The sequence below is a fragment of the Mus caroli genome, chromosome 17 (genome assembly GCF_900094665.2).
Source record: "Mus caroli chromosome 17, CAROLI_EIJ_v1.1, whole genome shotgun sequence".
Taxonomy (NCBI): domain Eukaryota; kingdom Metazoa; phylum Chordata; class Mammalia; order Rodentia; family Muridae; genus Mus; species Mus caroli.
Window position 1 is genome coordinate 82,353,362 of NC_034586.1, and position 22,326 is coordinate 82,375,687.

At 47.7% G+C, this 22,326-nt stretch overlaps 1 protein-coding gene across 1 annotated transcript in view; it reads left to right on the top strand.

Moving 5' to 3' along the window:
* The first annotated feature begins 732 nt into the window (after positions 1–732).
* Positions 733–22,326, top strand: part of Epas1 (endothelial PAS domain protein 1) — an 82,629-nt gene continuing 61,035 nt past the window's right edge. Inside the window, exon 1 of the mRNA XM_021185964.2 lies at positions 733–1,172. Coding sequence (XP_021041623.1) covers positions 1,147–1,172 — 26 coding nt within the window. The 5' untranslated portion in view covers positions 733–1,146. The remainder of the gene's footprint in view (positions 1,173–22,326) is intronic.

Sequence of the window (22,326 nt, forward strand, 5' to 3'; positions counted from 1 at the left end):
CTATAGCAGCATCCGGAAGCGGGGGTGGTTGGCTGGGCGCTCGCTGCGCTCGCGATCTCCGACCCAGCGCTCCTGCCCTAGCCTAGCTCTTAGGGGAAAAGTGAGGCTGAAAGGACGCTGGCGCAAAGGCATACTCCGAACTTGGGTAGCAGATCCCCGCCATTACTCAGTCCTGCGCTAACTGCGCTTCCATTCGGAGTCCCATATAGTTAGTCGCCACCAGCGACCTCAAAAACAAGTCGCTGATCTGCGGAAGGAGGAGGAAGGACAGGCGGGCGCCAGAGGAGCGCAGCTCCAGAGAAAGGGGAGGGACAGGGTCAGGGCAGAGGCTGTGGCCGCGCCTCCCTATTGGCCGGGACACGGTGGGAAGTCGGGGCAGGCAGCCAGCGTGCGGGGCGGGGCTTGTCTGGAGCCCCGCCCCCGCCCCCGCCCCGCCCCCAGCCCGCTGTCCCACTCCCGCGCCCCTCGCGCCCTCCCGCGGGCGGGCCGTCCGAGTTTTTAAAGTGGGCTGACAGCCGAGGAGGCCGGACATTCGAGAGCGGCCGGTGTACAGCTCCGGAGTCCGCAGCGCTCCGCTCCAGCTCTCCTGAGGCGGCCGTACAATCCTCGGCAGTGTCCTGAGACTGTATGGTCATCTCAGCGGCCGCACTCGCTTGCCCCCGGATTTTTTTTTTTTTTCCAACTTGCTCTTTTCGAGCCATTTTCTTTCTTTCTTTTTTTTTTTTTTTTTTTTTTTTTTTTTTTTTTTTTTTTTTTTTTTTTTTTTTTTTGGTTGGTTGGTTTTGTTTTGTCAGATCCCAGAAAAGTGACTCCTGTTCGGGGCTAAACGGAACTCCAGGTCCCTTGTCGCTGCTCTCTCTTTTGGCGTCTTACAACCTCCTCCCACTCCTTTCCCCGGCCCCGCCTCCTCCTGCAGGTTCCTCCCCGTCACCCCTCTCCTCCCTCCTCCTCCTCCGCACCTAGCCAGCCCTCTGCAAACTCACTTCCACCTGATTGAGCGGGACTCTCGGACCTGCGAGCACTAAAGACCTTTCACACCTGCCGGGGCGACAGAGAGCTGCGGAGGGCCACAGCAAAGAGAGCGGCTGCAGCCCCTACGGGGTTAAGGAACCCAGGTGCTCCGGGTCTCGGAGGGCCACGGCGACAATGACAGCTGACAAGGAGAAGAAAAGGTAAGCGGGAGTCAAAGCTGGCGACCGACTTGGTCCCAGGCATTGGCGGAACTGCGCGTGGCGGGCGCGACCCGGGGCAGTTGGGAGAGGGGTGCGAGAATTCTCGGAGGCTGGAGGACCGCTGTTGAGGGGTTTTGAGTAAGCGAGTCGGTGATGCCTTTAGGGACAAGGAGCTGCGGTGTCGCAGTAGAGTTGCAAAGCGGATAGTTCCAAGACCTTGAGACACGGAGAGATGGCCCTGGAGGTCAGGGGTGCTTCCGCGGCGCCTTCCAAAGTCTGTCGTCCCTGGAGCACCAAGCTTCCCAAGCTAGTGTTTTGAAATGCTTCTGGGCTGATGCCCTCGACTCTTAGGGTTTCCATGCTGGAGCAGTAGACACGCCTTTCTTTTCCTAAGACCCTCCAGGTATTTTCGAGAGCGTTCCTACGCGGGCTTTGCGCCCCAAACTAGCATGGAACAGAGGGCAAAGCGCAACTCGGGGGTGCGCCCTGACCGAGAAGCCGGAACACTGTCAAGGGTCCTGCTCCAGACGTCACCCAAGTTTGTTCAACCCCCTTAACCTTACCCTACACCTAGACTCGGGCAGAGCGAGGAGTGAGTGACCTGGATTGCCCTGCGGGGGCAGGTGTTCTAGTGTGCAGAGAGAGAACCGTGACACCCGGCGGCTCCGAGTGTCTGATTCGTAAGACGAAGGGCAGCCACGAAGGTTTGCCCTCGCGAACCTTTCGGCACTGGGTGAGAGGCAACGCGGGCCAACTCGCGCTGCCCTCGAGCCTCCTTCAATCCGCCCCGCATCTGGTGACTTGACACCCAGCTCTAGGAGCTGAGGTGGGAGCACACTGTGAGCCCTCGCAGACCTGGGTACATCCTCGTCGCCTGCAAAAGTTTATAGCTGGTCGCCTGGCACTTTGCTCCTGTTTCGATCGGAGCGTGCCGTGGGTTAGAGCTTCCAGCACTGCGCTCCGTGGCGACTTAGCTGGGGTGTCCGGGAGATCCGTGGCCAGGCTGGAAAAGACCGGCAGTGAGGACCCAGCCCCGGGCTTTTTGTTTGGGCTTCCACTTAGGGACATGAGCCAGGAACTGTGTATCCTCTGGTCGAAAGCTGCAGCTCCCACCTCAGGGCACCGATAAGGAGTTGATAAACTCCAGCGAATCGCACCCGTCCTGGCCCGGCGCCCGCGCCCTGCGCTGGCGGATCTCTAGAGGGGGAAGGTATTGAGTACGGTTCTAGATTCCCCATTATCGCCCACCAAACAACCCTGAGGTTCTGTGTCCTTTCAGGGTAGAGAAGAGAAGCAAGAGAGAGAGAAAAAAAGAAGGCTAAGATTCTAGCTCAAACTGTAAAACCAGTCAGAGTGTAATCACAAAACATCAAAACCGCGAAGTTAGACGGCAGAGTAGCCCGGAGCACTTACTGAACATTTTATTACTGCCTTGTCTATGGGTGACTGTCGCATTTGTCCGAGATGAGGCCTGACAGTAATCAGTGTCAAGTGTCATCTTGCTCTTAGGTCTATCAATCCTTGGGAGAGTCAGGGATCCGTGGGGAAAGCTATTTCCATACCCAGCTTGCAGAGACTCTTTGCCGAGGGCTGGCAGGGAGTATAGTCAGAGCCTAGAAGAACGTTGCATAATGACACTACAAATTATCCACAACAGCGGCCACTTTAAGAACCAGTGTGACACAGACTGTGAACCTCCTAGGAATCTGCGGCCTGTAGTGCAGTGCCCCAGTGGTAGCCAGGCCTGCAGGGTGTGTGTGTGTGTGTGTGTGTGTGTCCAAAAATACAGGGCAAGCAGTGTGTTCAGTCGGTTCAGTCGGCCCCAAAGCCTGTTTGGATAATGGTTTTGAGATTCTGGTTGAGTTGGCTGACTTTTTGGGGCATCAATATGTAGTTAAAAATTGTGAAGCAGGGCTTCGAAAGTTAATGTCCCTTAAATGTCTGCCCAGAGCTTCCCAGAGCACTTCAGGAAATCAATGTGAGCAGCAAGGGTTCCCAGATTGGTGATACCACTCACTAGTGGTTCAAGGGCCGGTTCTTCTCCAGGGTATAACTGAACATTTTATGGTTCCTTCTGGAAACAGCCCCTCCAGAGGCCAGAAGGCTTGTTTTAGTCCCAAACATCCTTGTGTGTGTGGATATATTCCTTCATGATAGTCAGGAGCCGGTCTTTTATTTGTTGGCTGGTTAGCATACTGGGGGAGCCACAGCAAGCTCTCTTGGAGTTCTCATCAACCCAGCAGGATTCCTGATTCTAGGAAGAGCCAAGTGTGGATGCTCTCAAGTGGGGATTTGTAGAACAATTAAGATAAATGGAAGTGAGGTCTTTGGGTGGCCAGGAATCCGAGTCCAGGCACAAAGCTAGACTCTGGTTCAAGTACCTTTCAGGAGTGCTTCTGGTATTTGGTGCCAGGGCAAAGATGGGCAAGGAATTGGAGATAGCTGGACCTTCAAATTTTCTAACTGTGGCTGGCTTCTGATGGCAGCAGATTTAATTGTTCCTCTGTTAAAATGAACCCAAGGTCCCTCAGTTTTCCCAGCCGAGGAAACAATGCTGGCTGGGCTTCTTGAGTGAATCCTATCTCCTAACTAGCGTTCCTTCAACATTTGACCACAGTCTAGCCTGGTAGAGAAGTGCTGTATGACACTATCAGCCTGGCATTTAAACTGTGCTTCAGGTGACTTTCTTAGAGTTTTTGTTTTGTTTTGTTTTGTTTTGTTTTTAAATGTGGTGTCTTCAGTTTTTTGTTGTTGTTGTGGTTTTTATTGTTGTTGTTTTCAGTTTTATTGTGAGGCTTGAAGATTATTTTATAAACAAGCATGAAAGCCATAAACATATTTTTCTCTTTCTGGATAAGGCTCAAGAAAGGTAAAATAACTCCTCTCCCTACAAGGAAAATTAGTGCTGTTAAGAATCAGAAAGTCAGGGTTAGGGTTAGGGTTAGGGTGGTTCATTATAGTCAGTTAGCATGTGAACAGCAGAGCCTCCCCACCCCATCCCCCACCCCTGCCACCGCCATGGCATGCCTCTTACCACTGAGGATTTCCAAAGAATTAGTGCAGCTCACCACCACCACACCTCCACCTCCACCTCCACCACCACCACCACCACCACCACCACCACCACCACCAGACCCCTGAACCTTCAAGACAGAGATTTACTTTCCTAGATAATTCCAAGAGCCTTGTTCTGAGCTGAGGCAGGAGAGATGTCAACCAGTCAGTGGCGCTGCTCTCGGTAGTTAAAAACTTTGGGGAATCTGAATCCATTGGTTGAGTACCTTTCCTTTATTTCAGTTAGGGGAAAACAAAAATCAAACAAACAAAAAAACAAAACCAACAACAACAAAAGACCCCCAACAAACCCCACTACTCTAGGTATAAAATAAAACCAATGCAAGCACCCTCCTGGTTCCTGGATGTAGCAAGTTGCTTTGTGAAGTAGAGGACATTCCACAGCTACTAGATTGTTGCCTGGTGTGATTAGGCAATTTTGCAGGGATGAAAGCCTGAACTGAAAACAGGCTACTTTGTTTACGTTGTCAACAAAGCCTCTCTGCTGCTGTTTCTCTGCCTCTGTGCATGTGTGTGTTTACATGGCCGTGCCCAGGGTTTTAGGAATCTATGTTGTTACCAGTTTAGAGATAGAAGGGACCAAGTAGTTAATTCCTAATGCTGTAGGGCTTCAGCCCACTGTGTTTGAAAGTGCCTCCTTCGAGGCTGAGCCGTTTCCATCTTTGAGGAAATCTTTTCTGTGCAGCGGTTACTTGCTTTAAAAACTGCAACAACAAAGCAAAAACGGTTCTGTCCTATCTCAAGATAATAGGTTCCTCCTTCATTTTATCCTGATGAATCTTTCCTTAGTCCTAAGGAAAGTTTTGTGGTACACAAACTACCGAGCTTTTTAACCATGTTACTGAGTAAGTACTGTTTTCTCCCAGGGCCTCATTATTCAGCTTTGTACACTCCAGAAACATGCTGGTGAGTCTCATGATGACATCCATACCAAGATGCTAACCAGTGGGCAACTAGTACTGCTGGTCTGGAAAAACAGTGCTGAAAACTAAGAAATGGGGCATCTGTCCATTACTCCCAATTGCTTGGTCTGATGGGGGTCAGGGTGGGGGGACAGGACCACCCAAGAAACCGTTGGAGTGTCAGCCACTCGTGGGTGTTTTCTTTTGTAGGGTTCAAATATTTGAAGCTAAAGAAAAGAAATTCTGAATGGTATCTATTTCAGTTGGTAACTGTACACCATTATTGAAATGCATTGGTAATTGAGGAAGCTGGCTCTGTGTCCCTGAGATAATAAACAGTAGATGCTGGACACCAGCATAAACTGGATCTCAGAGAGAGTGTGGTGGTAGAAGTTAGGACTTGGAGATGATGTACGTAAAAATACGGATGTTCCCACAGGTGTCCTTCACCATGAACTTTGACACATGGACAAAATGACTACCAAGTGGTTTTTTTTTTTTTAAAGATTTATTTATTACTATACATAAGCTCACTGTAGATGACTTCAGACACACCAGAAGACGGTGTCAGATCTCATTATGGGTGGTTGTGAGCCACCATGTGGTTGCTGGGATTTGAACTCAGGACCTACGGAAGAGCAGTCAGTGCCCTTTACCTGCCGAGCCATCTCACCAGCTGGGCTACCGAGTTTAACTGCTTGATGTACACACTTGTTTTGGGTGGAGAATTTGCAGGGAGGACACTTACTGGCCTCCACAGTGACAACCAAAGGTTTCTGTTTCCACTGAGAACAACAGTGGCCTTGACTGACTCCCTTGAAGGCCGAGAAGGGAGGGGAGTACTTTTCCCGGAGCCTTGTAAATGAGCTTCCAGGGTAGTAATAGATCTCTAAAATTCTATAGAGTGTATGTTTTTTTGTTTTTGTTTTTTTTTTAATCTCAATCTCCCCTCTTCATGAAGAGTGAACCCGGAGCTTTGCACGGGCTGGGATAGCATTCTCGACCTCCGAGCTGGATCGCCACCCTTTGTTCAGTTCCTAGTCGCCTTTCAAAGGTGGTGTGATCTGGAAGAGAAAATACCTTCTTCCTGTGTGTCTGTCTAGCAGCCAAGAGCTCCCCTCCCTGAGTTCTAGGCTACAGGCTGCCTGCTCCTACATTTCAATGCCAGCGTCTTGTCTTGTCCTAGGGGGTGTCTATAAGATGTGTTTTCCACTATCCCCTGCTATCTGGAGATTCTTTTGAACCGTAGAAATGGATGTGCTCTTGGGAGAAATGAGCTACATAGGCAGAAGGACAAGATGGAAAGCTGAGCGCTCAATCTTCCTGTGCCAGCGCTGTCCTCAGAACTTTCCGGATTAACTTTGTTAATCCCTGTAACAACCCTGTGAGATAAGCCCTGTTATTATCCCCAGTTCACGGATGGGAACTCAGGTGCAGCAAGGTTGCTGCCCGTTGTCACAGGCAGTATATCTCGGGGCTGAGACTCTCCAGAGTCCACACTCTCACCCACCGTTCCTTGCCTCCTGGCCTTACCTAAAAGGCCTATAAAGCATTTAATACCATGTCTGAATGTGGTAAGCACTCTATAAATGATAACTTCTTTTGTTGCTGTGTTTATAATTATTATAATGACTTTTCTCCTGACTCATCCCTTGTATCAAACCTCACACACACAGGCAGGAACTGAAGACCCAACAACGGCTATTCCTGAATTCCTGGAATTACTTCTTCTTCTTTTTTTTTTTTTTTTTAATAGATATTTCCTCAGCTAAAGCAGGGGACAGTTCTCCACTGCCCCTGGAAGTTCAAAGCTTTCTTCCCACCCTTTGCTGGTGGCAAGACTTCAAGAGCTGTTCAGAATTCAGACTCCATTGTGCAGAGGGACCTGTTAGGAGCTCTTCCTCTGTGGCTCCTTTGATCTTTTGAAATTGCAAGCAGAGGAAGGAAAAGATGGATGGGGGGAGGGATAAAGAGTAGTTTATGATTGTCGTGATCATATTTTTATAGAGTCCTTTCTCTGGTGAGCACCCCAGGCCATATACCAAGAGCCTTGAGATCTTCTTGAGTTTCCTCGCCTCAAACCTTGATTGCTTTGGAACGTATTGGAACAGTTGTGGGTTGTGGTATGGGTGTGGGGTGGGGCGGGGTGGGGTAGGGTGGGGTGGGGTGGGGTGGGGCATGTATGAATATATGCAGCTAGCAACACACAGTTTTTCAAGTAGAGTCTATGTGCAATTCACTGACATTTTTCTGGTCCTGATACTCAAAGACACAGAACCAATCTGAAAGTCTGAGGCTGAGAGAAATGTGGAGGCCCTTTGAGATCCCCAGAACCAGAGCTAAGCGTGGCCGTGACCAGAGTGTTATGTGCATCGGAGTGGCCTTTCCCTAATAGCTCAAGAAATACTGGTTTGCTTATGGCCTTGGGCTGTTTCCAGAGGCCACCAGTACATCCTCCAGGCTCCTGGGATAAAGAGCGTTGCCTACCAAAAAGCACAAGATTCTTTAAAGTTAGGAGTAGTCAGTATGCCAGACCCTAGGAAGCAGATACTTTCTCATACAGAATGAGATTTCAGAATGAATGGCTTGTTGGTAAGTAAAACAAACACATGACAACGTGTGTGTGTGTGTGTGTGTGTGTGTGTGTGTGTGATGGCTCTGCACTTAAGAGCACTTGCTGATCTTATAGAAGACCTGGGTTTGGCTCCAGCACCCATGTGCTTATAACTACCCCTCAGTATAGTTCCTGGGGATCTGACGCCCAGTTCCCACATCCACTGCAGTCCCATGTCACACACTTAAAAATAACACACACACACACACACGTATGTATATCCGTGTATACATCTGACATGTTTAATTCCACGACATCATGGAAATAGACCTTCAGAACTTTCCTATATCGCCCCAGTGGCTCACTACATTCACCATTCTAGTGGCAACGTCTGATGTCATAGGTAAGAATGAGAAGATTCATGTTTTTCATCTGGTTAGACTATGTACCCAAACATGTATACACACACACACACACACACACATATATACACATACACACACACATACACACATACACACACATACACACATACACACACATACACACACACACACACACACATACACACACACACACACACACACGGATCTACTGTGCTGCCCTATTGACCATGATAGTCTAGAGATTGATCCATGCTACTATATTGGCTACCCCCGCCCCCCAATGCCAGGCTACAGCCACTGGCAATTTTAGATGTTAATGAGTAGTGTTAGTGGCCTCTTTTGGTCTGCCCTTGGTTTGAAGTGCACAGTTAGTTAGCCTCTTAACTGGAAAGTCAGTAGTTTGCTAAGAATAAGAGGATACATACGCTCCATCTAAGAAAGTTACGAATGCTTTATAAGTCCTTTAAAATACACCAGCTACAGTATATGGTTTGGAACTGGTAATAATTTAAACCACTATGTTGTGTGTCTAGCCATGAAGGGTTCTGTGTCTTTGGATGGCATATCACTGTTAACAAACACACACACACACGTTACTCATGATTGAGAGCCCTCAGCCTCTCGTCATCGTGTAAGGTTTGTCCTGACCTGCCTGCCTCCTGGAGGGGCAGGAACTGGAGGGGCTAAAGAACCAAACCTCTTCATCTGAAGCCAAACCTAGGCGTGGAGAGGCTGGGCCCAGAACACCATCTTGGGCTCCTGGTCTTGTGTTGTGTTGTTTGGTTGCAAGGGGCCATAGCCAGGAACTCAAAGGAGCAACTTAGCTGCAGCACTAACCCCCGCTCATTACTAATGAGTAATTACAGCAAATATTTACAGGTCTCTTTCCTACCTTTATGACTTCCTGTTGCTGAAGCACTTTGGAGTGTTGAGAAAGATTGTTCTGGAACATACGTCATACATGGTTGTAGGAAAAGAGTGCCTTTAAGCACACACACACACACACACACACACACACACACACACTTGGTTTTGTTTATGAATTCCATGTGGGAATAACAAAATTACACCTTCTAGAGACTGAGAATCTTACTTTTCAAAACAAGGTTTAAAAATCAATTCTCAACTGCTGGTTTTAGAGCATTAATAAGGCTATTCATGTTTATAAAGTAAAACTTGAGGTTAAATCATAGGCATTGCATAAATACTTTTTAAAACACTACAATGTTTTATGAAACTGTGACCCCTCACAGTGCCTTCTGAGTGAAAACAGAAAAACCTAGTAGAATAAATCAAGATCTATAAAACAAACCATGTGGGCAATTCTCTGAGTTCCAGAAGCCCTGGTAATATATTTAGGGTTTGTTGTTGTTGTTGTTTGTTTGTTTGTTTGTTTTTTTAAAATCGGTCCAGTGAGTGGCTTTCTCAGTCTGCTCCTGTGAGCCACTGTGCCCTGTGTTTCTCTCTGGTGTGTCCAGCAGTTCCCAGATGCTATTTTAGAATGGCAGCCTTCGCTCCAGCACTGGCTGAGGTTGATAGAGCTAATTTTGGTGTCTAGGGTAAAGGGAGCGAGAAAGCCTGTGCAGGGGCCAAAAAGGCTTTCTTGTCCCGGGCTGAGAGCAGCGTGGTGTTACCAGACACACTACATTTCACCTTTAGAACCTTTATTTGTGTACTTGCACAACAAATGTTTACCTAGATATTAAGATAAAGGAAATAGGAAGGTCCCATTTCACTGGTGACAAGGGAGCGTCTATAATTGTAACTGTATCACCGTGCAGCAAGCAGGAGTCTCTTTTACTCTATAGCCAGGTCTTAAGGGAATTAATGGTGGGTGTGGTGTACAAGCCAAGGCCCTTCTCAGTTTCTGTTTCTGGCTTTATTATTGCTACTATGCTTTCTTGGCTCAGCCAATGTTTTGCCCCACCCATTTGGTGAAGGCCTTTGTGGTGGTCAAGGAATCAGAGGGAATTCTAGTGCACTCTGTGGCCCCACTCTGGAGTCATCTGCTGTTCTATGGAAACCAGTTTGCAGACCCCGGCACCATCACTCTTTTCCTAGGCTCTCAGAAAACGTTAACATGGTACCATTACTACCTGGTTTCAGGCCTTCAAGTTGTCTTGGAAGCACAGCAAATTTTCTTTGTGGCAAGAGGGTTCCATGAGGACTTGGGGGTTTCTCTGAAGATCCCCCAAGGATTAACTAAATACTCAGTCTAAAGATCTAGGAACCTCACTCAAGGGCCTTCCCACAGGGAAGCTACGAAGCAGGTGACTGCTGGAAATGAGGGTCCCCACACTCCAGCTCTCCCATCTGCCCCACTCAGTCACTTACGGCGCCTCCTGAACTCCCCACAAGCCTGTCCCTCTGCCACACAGGTATTGTCACAGTACTCATCTCTGGTTCTTAGTCCATGCTTGAATGCTTTTTCCCTCTTTCTGCCCAAGTAGCTCACACTTTGTCTTATCATGAATGAGCCCAAGCTCTCTGCCCATAGCCTTCCCACCCTGCCTTCCCCTCCATTTGCTGTTTTATACTTCCTTGTTGTCTAAAGACATTTTATTTGTTCTTGCCTTCCCACATTCGTTCTTACACATGGTACAGAGCAGGGATGTCTGATTTTCTGATGTGGCCAATAGAACACTGATGCTTTTCATTTTTCTCTGAAATCGTGGCCCATTAGAAAAATAAATGCAGAATGACTTTGTTTGTTTGTTTGTTTTTGTGAGACAGGGTTTCTCTGTGTAGCCCTGGCTGTCCTGGAACTCACTCTGTAGACCAGGCTGGCCTCCAACTCAGAAATCCGCCTGCCTCTGCCTCCCGAGTGCTGGGGTTAAAGGCGTGCGCCACCACCGCCCGGCTTTGAATGACTTTGTTTGTTGATGTCCCACTTTCTCATACTCAGCTGTCTCCATCCACACGACTTCCCTTCACCTGTTTCTGTGAAGAAACAAGAAAAGAAAATAATTGGGGCTGGGGGAGGGGCAAGGCATGGGCCAGGTGAGCATTATTTGCCATCAGATGCAAGGATCAGGCAGGTAGTATGCCAATGCTGTGCATCAAGAATGCTTGGTAGTCCAGTAAATTCTGCAGCTTAACTGCAGAGTTAACAGCTTTCCAGGTGGGAAATTATGCAAATGTCTCCATAACAGCTGTCCCAGAGGGTCTCCCTGGAAAGCAGACCTCCTTCAGTCAGCAGGGCATTGTGTAGCCCTGTATCCATCCGATCTTCTGTCTGAATTTTTAAATTTGCATAATGAGTTTAAAGCTTACTTTCTATCTCCATTTTAGGTGTTCTGTAGTTGTCTGTAGATGGAATTCAGGAATGTGGGGACCTTAGTTCAAAGAGATGGAAAACACAGGCAGAAACACTGCCTCAGATCAGCTTACCCCATCCTTATTTGATAATCACCACGCAGGTCAGAAGAGGTTTGTGCTGGCCTTGAGTATACGTGCTTATAGGTTATTTGCTGATTTGGGGACTGTGCTGCACAGAGAGATCACAACGAGGCATTTGATGTCTCTGGTCTCTTCAAATGACTTGTTTAAACCAGTATGTGGCAGTGTGTGGCACCAAGGCACCTGGCTGCATCTTTAGGATGTTGCCATCTTGTTGTGGAGTAAAAACTAGGCCAGATACAGCACAGAGCCAGGAGCAGAAAATGGATAGGAATCGAGAGCTCTGGGTTGTATAAAGTTAAAAAGGACTGGGCTGGAGAAGACCAGAGCTTTGAGAGAAGAGCATTAAATAAGACTTTGGTCTTGAAGATTAGAATTTGGGTTTGCACAGGCAACAACTGCAGGCTACGCTGGGGATGGGCAAGGCAGTGCAGACTGCAAGACAGAAAGAAGCGGAGTGCGCAGGACAGGACTGGGGGCGGGGGGGGGGGGGGGGGGGGGGGAGTGCTCCTTTCTTTCAACTCAGAATCAGTAGCTCTTATATTAGCAGAGATGGAGCCTGGGCCTGGCCTGGAGAATCTAGGGACAGGCCCTCTTCGAGTCAGTTTGATGGAATTCTCAGCCTGCCTCTTTGGGGACATTAGAAGCTATTTAGAGCAATTTTATTGTCCTTCTCCCACAGACCTAGCTAGAGTGTGCACACCTAGGAGTGATTGGCAGAGGCCATGGTGGTCTCCATAACCTCAAAGTGCTGAACCCATAGACTTTCTTTTTCTTTCTTTTTTTTTTTTTTTTGAGACAGGGTTTCTCTGTGTAGCTTTGGCTGTCCTGGAACTCACTCTATAGACCAGACTGGCCTCAAACTCAGAAATCCACCTGCCTCTGCCTCCCAAGTGCTGGGATTAAAGGTGTGCGCCATCACCACCCGGCGAACCCATAGATCTTAGGAAACCCATTGTCATTCAGTCAGGTATGTATTTCTTTGTGGCTTGCACAACTGCTTGGGAGTGATAGGTACTAGAGTTCAGAATGGGAACCTGAAGGGGAGACGGCTTGCTGTTACCCTAAAATGGCCTTGCCCTTCATCCCCATATTCTCACTAGGATGGCAAAGCCTTTGTCCCCTTGGGGACTTGGTAAGGTCATTTGTCATATCCTTTCTTGCCATTTCTCCTTAGAGAAGGATAAGACATCTTTCGGCACCTAGCACGTGGAGGGAGTTACACAGCCAAGGCTGAGTCAAATCTTTAGCCTCTACTGGTAGCTCTTCATCCAAACCCAGCCCAGAGCACTCCGGCCAAGCCGTTCTGTGACCTTCTCTTTAAGACCCAGATCTGGTTGATGTTCTGAGTCCGACCATGCCAGAAGAGTGGGGGAAAAAAAGAATCATCTTTCGGAGTCACCTGGGTAGGACAGTCCGAGCCCGTTCCTCTCCACCAGCAGGTGTAACCTTTTCCCTGGAGGAATTTAGAAGCACTAAGGTCATGGTTGGTCAAAGTGGGCCAGGAGTTGGTCAAAGATCCCAAACCCTGGACAAGAGCCCACATCAGGGACAGCAGAAGCCAGCAACTGACCCTAGTTACAGGCATTTGCCCTGCCCAGTGGTACTTCAAGGGAGCTAACGGCTCCTGGATGGTTTTGTGTTAAACTTTAACCTCACAAATGACAACTGTCATGTCTCAACTGTTAGTTCTGTCCCCGGTGGTTGTAGAATGGAGGAGTCACTGCTCAGTTCTGGCAGGCTGGCTAGGCCAGTGGTTTGCTCAGGTTAAAGCCTGAGCCCAGAGAAGAGACTTCTGGAGCCAAGGAGCCGTAACCGCCTGTCAGAGCCACATAGGGACAGGGGACAGTGGAGCTTTGCAGCGCAGTACAGACTGGCCCTTATCCAGGAGCTAACTGAGACCTCAAGCCATCCCTTCTGGAAGCTCTAAGAAAAGCCAGAAACCAAGACCAGACCTGACCACACATACTCAGATCTCTCTACACTATAAATGCGAGTGTGGCATCTACATTCCTACAGCTTCTTACAGAGGTCAATAAGGGGAAAGGAAGATGCCTTAGCCAAGTGTGCCTGTGACTAAACACCGGCGAACCTGTGGATGCTAGTTAGCTCCATGTCTATGCATCTGTGTTTTCTTTCCCAAGTGTGTTTCTTAAGGATGAAAAAGATGTATGTGTATGCCCGTGTGTTTGTATATGTAACACGTGTCTCAGGTACCTGCAGAGACCAGAAGAGGGCGCTGGATCTCCTGAAGCTGGAATTACAAGTGGTTGTGAGCCATGGATCATGGGTACTTGGAACTGGGCTTGGGCCCTCTGTGCTCTTAGCTGCTATGCTACCCCACCAGCATCCGTGTTCATGTTCTTTTCCAAAGTAAAAGGTCCTTAAAAAAAACAACGAACAAACAAACAAACAAGCCTTTGCTTCTCCTGAACTCATAGCAGGTTCTTCCTGGCCTTGGTCAGTGTGGTGCTAGGGCCAGGCATATCTCAAACTAGTGTGGTTCTCGTGTTCTCTAGCTCATTCCAGGCTATAGGGAGATCCAGAGGACTAGCGCTCTCCTAGTGAGTGCACTCTCCATCCTGAACCATCTTTCAAGCACATTAGATTCTTTTCTCTAAATCAGTGGGTGCATTTTAGTTCTGGCTACCTGTCATTGCTTGTATGGGGACAAGGGTGGTGACTTCACCTTAATTTTCCTGGCCTTAGGTCCCCGGGGCCCTTGTTTATTTCGGGGAGTGACAAGCTTTCACCCACTTGAATTCCTTCGCCTCCAAATAGCGTCAGAATGACCACAAGTCTCCTGTGTTTCTTAGCTTTCGGGTTTTGCCAGATTCTAAATGCCGTCAGGGCCACTGGCTCTTGTTTTGTGTCCCTGGCAAAGCTGGCCTTCCCATGAAGTTCAAAGCCGCTTTCAGGCATCTTGGGAGTCTGGGAGATGGCTTTTGCTTGCTTTCTGCTTTGTGCGGACCTAGGTTGGAGATGTCACCTCTGTCTGCTGCTCTCTGAATACCAACCAGGGAATGTTCTAGTAAGACCACGTGCTTGAAATGTATATTTAAAAAGCACACTTTGTGAGTATTATCTTAATGGGAAGAACTTTGAAAAGTATAAAGTGCAAACCTTCTAGGCATTGTCATTAAGGAGCAGAGCAATATACTCATTAGGTGTGTTATTACCTCTTAAAAGTGAACCGCCTGCAGACAGGAGGAAGCCTTGAGAGAGGCTAACAGGAGACTCTGGTCTCCAGGCTCCTACCGGTGGGTCCCTCCGCCTGGGCTTTTGGGACCTGTGGATTCTTGCCAGTTGTGGCATTTAGTGGATACCCCAAGACTGAGGAAATCTGAAGACAGTCCTGATAAGCACCAGATCCCAACACCCTTCTGCTTGCTTTGTTTCCCCTCACCTGTGGAGCAGGAGAGGGCACAGCCCAGCACTCCCGTTAAGGATGACACATCCTTCCGTGTCATACAGGAACCAGGGCTGCCCAGGCCATAGCTGCTCACCGTTTCCTCGTTACACTATTTTATGCCAAAGAGAGGCATTGACAACTTAGAAACAGATGATACTCTAAAGAGACCTTGGTCTCCTTGAATGCAGAGGCCTGGCTGTGCTTATACACTAACCAGGAGACTTGACAGGTCACTCAGCTCTGGCCTCAGACCTATCATCAACTGTAACACATCTGGACTTCTTACCTCTGAGCTCTCTCTTCCCTCAGCCACACCGGGAGACTGGCCAGCTGACTTCAAGCGGTCTGTCTCAGCTTAAATATCATCTCCTCGGGGAAGCCTTTCTTGACGTCCTTCCCTTGACCTCTAATCCTGTTCCATTTCTCTTCTAAACATTTTCCTCATGTAATTTACATGTTTGCTTATGTCTACCATGCCCCTCCCCTGCCAGGGTGAAACTGAAGGTATGGACTCCACACATGCCTTGTTTACCACTGAGGGCTCAGCCTTTAGGATGGAGCCTGCATGCACTGCTGCTTCTTATAGATGCGTCCGGCGAACTCATTGCTCCTATATTGCTGGGCTCTACATTACCATGGTTTACAATTGTGGGCCAGTGTTTTCCTAAAGTTGATTTTGTGTTTGTTTTCTGCGGTAGGGTCTTGCTATGCAGCCTATGCTGGCTTCCCAGGGGCTAGGATTTACATGAATGCCGCCATACTTGTTCTTTCCAAAGCTCTTGGTGCTAACACCAAGGAATTGTCACTTTTTAGCATATGGATGAGGCAGTTGAGACACTAGAGTATAATGACCATGCCAGGGGTCTGGCAGTACCTACCTGAACACGTTCCCAGCCCCAGACTATTTGCAAAGATCCACGCTGCCTCTCTTGGCCCCATAGTTTTCTGTTGTGGCGATGTTATTGTTTGTCATATTTGGCAATGTTTACCCCAGAGAAGTAGGGCCATTGTGTGCTGATAGCGTCTGGGAATGCACAGCCAAGTCCCAGGGGAATGGCCCCTGCTGTTCTTACCACAATTAGAAATTGTCAAGCCAGGAGCAGAAGCAGGGTGGGTGCTGCCATACACTGCCGGTTCTGCCTCTCCATGGCGCTGGGGTAAGGGTCCTAGCTCCGCAGCCCCGCATGTCTCCTTGCCCTGGCTCTCCCACTCACATCGAAAGTGTGGACCTTCTGCAGGGCAATGTGCTCTGCTTCGTGAATTTCCTGAGAAGAGGTAGGCATTAGCTGGCTAGATGACCACCTCTGGCCTCAATTATTCAATTATTCTACCCTCTCCAAAATGAACCAGTAGATGGGAACCAGACCAGGTAACCCCAAAACTCTCCAGGTTCTAGCTCCGCTCTGAAGGGAATTTCCAGGGGTCTGGCCTCCTGCTTGCAGATGCTGACTCTGGAAAGAGCAGTGGGAAGTTGGAAGTTGTTGGCAGGGGCTGGCGGACCTCTTTCCATCTCTTTGTAACTCTTCCTCTCCAAAAAGATATTCCATCCCATCAGGAGTTGCTATTGGGCCTGGTTCAGTCCACTGAAGTCAGTGCAGCAGGATGAACAACCGCCCCCCAAAGTCAGCTGAGGTCTGATCTGTGATATGGTAGAAAGCTCCCAAAAAGAGGCCATGCCTCCATCTCCCTGATGCAGGCTTCTGGGGTGAGAGCACCAAATTAGGAAACGGGTGTTCTGATGCCATCACCGGACAGGGGTCAGACACTGAGTGCCTCTGTCTGGGCCTTTGCTTTCATGTCTGGCAGGTGACTGTTCTGTGCCCTGCAATTGAACAAGGCTGCACAGATGTAAACTGCCACAGAGGAAGGGCACATTGCTGCTATGATCCCTGTGTACGAATGTTTCTGGCGTGCTCACACCTGGTAGTGACATGAACCAATTGACGCTAGCAGCCTGGAAATACGGTCCTACAACCTGAGGCACCGAGGGAGAAGTCAGCTAGGAAGCCAGTGAGGCCTTAAGTTGTTGAATGAAGTCATGCTGCACAGGGTGGGGGGCGGGGGTGACCGTGCTGCAGGATAGAGGTGAGTCACTGTGCAAGAGTGTTGGGGAGTCACCTTGAATCTGAGCCAAAAAAGCAGAAATATTGGGACTCGTTTATCAGCCTTCTATCAGGTACATCAAGTTCTGGATGGCCACCCACTGGCCAGCGACATGATGTGGACGGCTCTGCTCTACCGCCCTGGGAAGGCTCTCTGCTGGCTCTTGCCCCGCTGAGCAAAGTCCGCTTGTTCGCTGGAGTTCACACAGACTCCTTGCCAGGCCTGCCCAGAATCCTGTCTCCTCTGACTTCCTGTGTTCTTGCATAATATTTCCTTGCCTCTTGAATGGCTGGCCCCAGTGCGGGGGCAGCTCGCTGGCTCTGCTGGATTGAGAGTAGGATGTGGAGGGAGGATGGGGGATATTTGGGTCTAATCCGTGGGTGCTCCGTGTCCTGGTGGCAGAGCCCCTCAAACTTTTTGATGGAAGCCTTCAGCCAGAAGGGAGGTAGAGGGCACTGCAGACTGTATACACACACTCGCTAGTGCACATACTCCCCGGCTTCTTACATTCATGAATCATCTCCCCGGGAAAATTGTTGAAGTAGTTAAATTGTTTTCTTCTGGTCATAAAAATATGAATTATTCCCATAAAGTCACTGTATAAGAAGCCTAAAAGTAAAAAAATAAATAAATAAATAAATAACAAAAAAATTGTATCACTGAAAGATAAGTTCCATTAACACAGTGTATATAGCTTCGCCTTACGTCAGAGAGGCTGATCCCCACGGCTATGGGATATCGGCAATATTAGCTGTATTAAGTTCTGCTCACTGATGCATCTTCATGAGACTCCCATTCACTACCCGTCCAGGCTCAAAAAGCAAGTGGTAACTGGCCCAACAATTATTTCCAAACCTGAAAAGCAATGTTACCCGTGAAGTTCTGACCAGTATGCTCTGGAGTCCCAGAAATAACTGCAAAATAAAAGGCTATGTGCCTGTGTGAGCCTTTCTGTAGGCTTAGAGTAATTCCCATGATTACACAGGAGGAGGCTGCTTAGATGACAGCTCTGAGGGCTGGGCCTGGTCTCACTTTGTGGGAAAAAAAAAAAAAAAAAAACTCCATCTATCCACAGGGCCGTGTGTGAGTTAAGCCAGGAGCCCACTGGCTGGCAGAGCAAGTTTAACTTTGGCTTTCCAGTGCTCAAGATTTCAGGGAGGCTCTATTTAAATTTTACTTGGCTGTCACCCTTCTGAAAATTTGTAACACTATCCGTATCTTTAAGGAAGTGACCTTTCCTCGTCCTTGTCCTTGTTAGCATGACATGAGAACTTGGAAACGTCCATCGTGACCTGCTTCCAGTTTGATTATTGAAAACAAAACAAAACAAAACCATGCATAGATCCGGGGTTTCTGACTTACCTCTGGAAACTGTACTTTCTACAGGGTGGCCATGAGAGTTTGCAGGCCACCTGCTGAAAGTTGACAACTTGAGAGTCTGCAGTAGACAACACACAGCGTGCTGCTGTGTTGGATCTGAGTGCCTACAGCATCTGCCTGTTTTCTTTGATTCTCCTTTAAACTGGGTTAACCATCCTCCATATTGGTACTGGGGATAGATAGCACCCAGGGCCTCACAGATTGCTAGAAAAGTGCTCTACCAATGAGCAACGTCCTCTACTCAATGTGTGTGTGTGTGTGTGTGTGTGTGTGTGTGTGTGTGTGTGTAAATATCAGAAACTTGGTTAAATAAGTATATATAACATACAGTATACTTATATAATATATGTCTATATATTATATATCTCCATCCAGAAGTTCTCTGTTTGAGACTGGACTTAACACTTCCCATTGGGAATTGCTTATAAGGTTTTACTTTATTTAGTAAAGAGAAGTTGTTTGTTTCCTAAACTCTCTGGCTTAAACTTTTTACTTAAGTCAAAAAGCAAGAGAATACCTCTCAGCTTGAATACCTTTCTTTTTAAAGCTCAAGAATCTTTTTTAAAACAAAACCTTGCTACAGAATTTGGCACCAGGAGACTGTAAGGATTTACCTGATTTTGATGATGGCTGCCTGCAAACGATCTATTAGAATAATTTGCATAATTACAGTCTCCCCTTCAGTTTATTCAGCCTGCACTCCCTAGTCTAGATTTACTGGCCAGACTGTTATTACATCAAATTCCTTGATGCTGTATTCCTGAGGACTGATGGAACTAAGAGTGAAAAAGGAACCAATGACCTTTGTCTGCTTTTCAGAGTCTTCAGAACATACTAATTTAGCCAGGGGCTTTTGCGATTGCTCTTTACTGGGTCAGTACCTGATTTTGCTGGGTTTCTGGCCGCACATGTGCATTTGGGAAGCAGGAAAGGGCGAGAAACCTGAATTGGCAGTCAGAATTATGAAACAGGACTTTGTTAAAATTGATAGGTCTGTACAATGAACGCACGGCAGCTGTTGGCATGGTAACTCCTACGTGGCAAAGTGCACGGAGCCTGCAGATGACTTTAGCAGCGCTCCGTGTTAATTTGATAAATGGCTTTTTTTAATAGTAGTTTGTGGGCTAATGGAAAGGTTGAAGTGAACCCTCGTTAATGGAAGGGAGGATGGAGATTTTGAAGCCACTGGGTGAAGCCGGAGAGTCCCAGCCAAGTCTCCATTTTCAGCTCAGTGTCTCTTTTCATGTGCCTGAAGTGTGGCAAACCAAAGTACAGTAGGGAGCCTGCCTTGAGAGTAGGCATTGGCCCTGTGCTCCAGCTTGCGCGTGAAGAGGCTTCAGGGTCCTTATTCAATACAGTTACTTTGTGCAGGGGCTTAGCTTAGGGCCACTTTAAGAAGTCTACATTGTGTTTTCTTTTTCCTTAGTGGTAATGGGGCAGGGGTTATGGTGGCTGACAGGTCTGGCATATTTAGCCGTTTGGTTGGTTGTATTGTGGTTATTTGGGTTCTCAGAGGGGTTGTTTATTTTTGTCTCTGGTTTGTTTGTTGACATAGGGTCTCGTAACCCAGGCTGGCCTCAGATGCCCTACATATATCTCTGAGGATGACCCTGGACCTCTGATCCTTCTGCTGCCAACTCCAGGGTGCTGGGGTCATAGGTGTGAACCACTTTGCCTAGCTCATGTGGTATTAGGGACTGAACACAGAGCTTCTGCCTGCTAGATGACACTCTATCAATTAACGGCATCTCCTCCTGGTTTCGGCCATCTTTACATGTGTGAGAATACATAATCACCCCACACTGGCCCACTCAAGGAGCCTCTCCTCAACCCACACTGAAGCTCTGCATTCCTTAAATAGCGCTCGCCAAAACACCTCTGGGTGCTGGATCTCCTCACTGTGTTGTTGCCAAAGCAAAGCCTGGGGATTTTTGCCTTTCTGGCAAGTTCCCAGGAGACGCGGACGTTACCGGTACTCAGTCCACATGTTGAGAACTTTTTGCTTCACACTAATGCAGAGAAAATTGGGAACAAGACATAAAGAGGCCAAATGTCTTGCACCTTAATGACTAGGGATGATGGAGCTTGAACTTGAACATGGCTAGGGCCCCTAAAGCACCTGCTGTCTCTGTCTTATCAGCAATGGCAGAAGTGCAGTGGCTGGAGCATCCTTTTCTACCATCCCAAGGGTACACGGTATATTAACCTGTCACAGTCAAGTTCAGAGGTGGCCTCGGAAGCCTTCTCTGCGCATTGGAGTTGGTTACCCCCGTGCTAACCTACAACAGAGACAGTACCAACAAACCCTCCAGTGCTGCTAAAACAAAACAAGGCTTTATCCGGGCATTAGTCTAGGCTGCCTAGGAGAGAAGTGGTTTGTGGCTTGGATTTGTAAGGGATGTGGGTGGCATCTCCAGTTGTTCTAGGCCAAAACAGATCATCACAGCTGGAGTCTTTGTTCAGCTCTCAGGCAACCCAGGGTACTTAGGAAGTTTAAGACAAGCCGGGCATGGTGGTGCACGCCTTTAATCCCAGCACTCGCCTTTAATCCCAGCACTCGGGAGGCAGAGGCAGGCAGATTTCTGAGTTTGAGGCCAGCCTGGTCTACAGAGTGAGCTCCAGGACAGCCAAGGATACACAGAGAAACCCTGTCTCAAAACAAACAAACAAACAAAAAAAAGCAAAAACAAAGAAGTTTAAGACAGATAGCATTACTAGAGAGGTTTGTTTGGTTGGCTTGCTTTTTTACATTTTCATACTTTTTCTCCTTAACTCGTGTTCCAAACATTCCATTCCATGGCGCTAGGTGTAGTGACGGATATTAAGATGGTGGTCAGTAAATACTTGCTAAGAAAAGTATGCCAAAGGCATCTGTGTCCAAATATGCTGAACCGCTCAGCCCAAGAGCGGGAGGGATGATCAAGACGGAAGGACAGGTAACACCTGGGATTCACACAACACATTGGCTCTTAAAGTCACATTTTCAATGTCCTTTAAAAACAAAATGCACAGACACAATTAAAATAAGTCTTAAAAGAAAATTTTAAAAATGCAAAAATTATAGTGGCTACTGCTACTGTTCTGTTCCCCAGGATGTCTTCCACAAAGAGGGAATGGAAGCCAAAGCAGGGTTTTGTGTGCGTCTGGAGCCTCCTGACCAATAGCTGTAATTCTTCTGGCTTTAGAAGTAACCCAATGCCATCTCTCCAGTGGCTTTGCCAACCCACATGATTCCTATTCCTCATTACCCCCAATAATGAATATTTAGTCTGTGTCTGTTGTGTATACGGGATGATCTCATCTCAGTAACTATTTATAAGCAACTTAAAAGCAAGGGTGGGATTAGGAGGTATACATAGCTCAATGGTAAAGTGTTCTTTAGCTTACCCAAGGCCCTGAGTTTGATCCTTAGCATAGGATCAGAGTGAAAGGGGCAAGGGCAAGCAAGATGTTTGTGGTGGTGGAGGTGGTGGGTGTTACTGTGTGTGTGTGTGTTTCTCTCTCTCCATTATGTGTATAATATGGCATGTGTATAGTAAATATTACATGTAAATATTCACCATATTAAATGTTATCTGTAAATGCAAATTTAATCTATGAAGAGATAAAGCTTCCAGGTCCCTTGAAGAGGAGAGGTGGCTCTAAATAGGCTGTTGCAGACAAAACAGACACCGTCAGGAGCACAGATGCCCTACTTTGGCTGCGACACACCCTGTGGCAGAGAAGACTGGGGTGAGAATGAAAAATGGACATCCTTGGGCAACTCCCAGGTGCATGGGTTTTCCACATCACATTTGATCTTATAGGTAAAATTGTCTTTAATGCTGGGGATCCAGTGCAAGGCCTCACATATAGTGTGCAAGGCCTCACATTTAGTAAGCAAGGCTTCTTCCACTGACCACATCCATGACACTCGCTTTTTTTTTTTTTTTTTTTTTTTTTT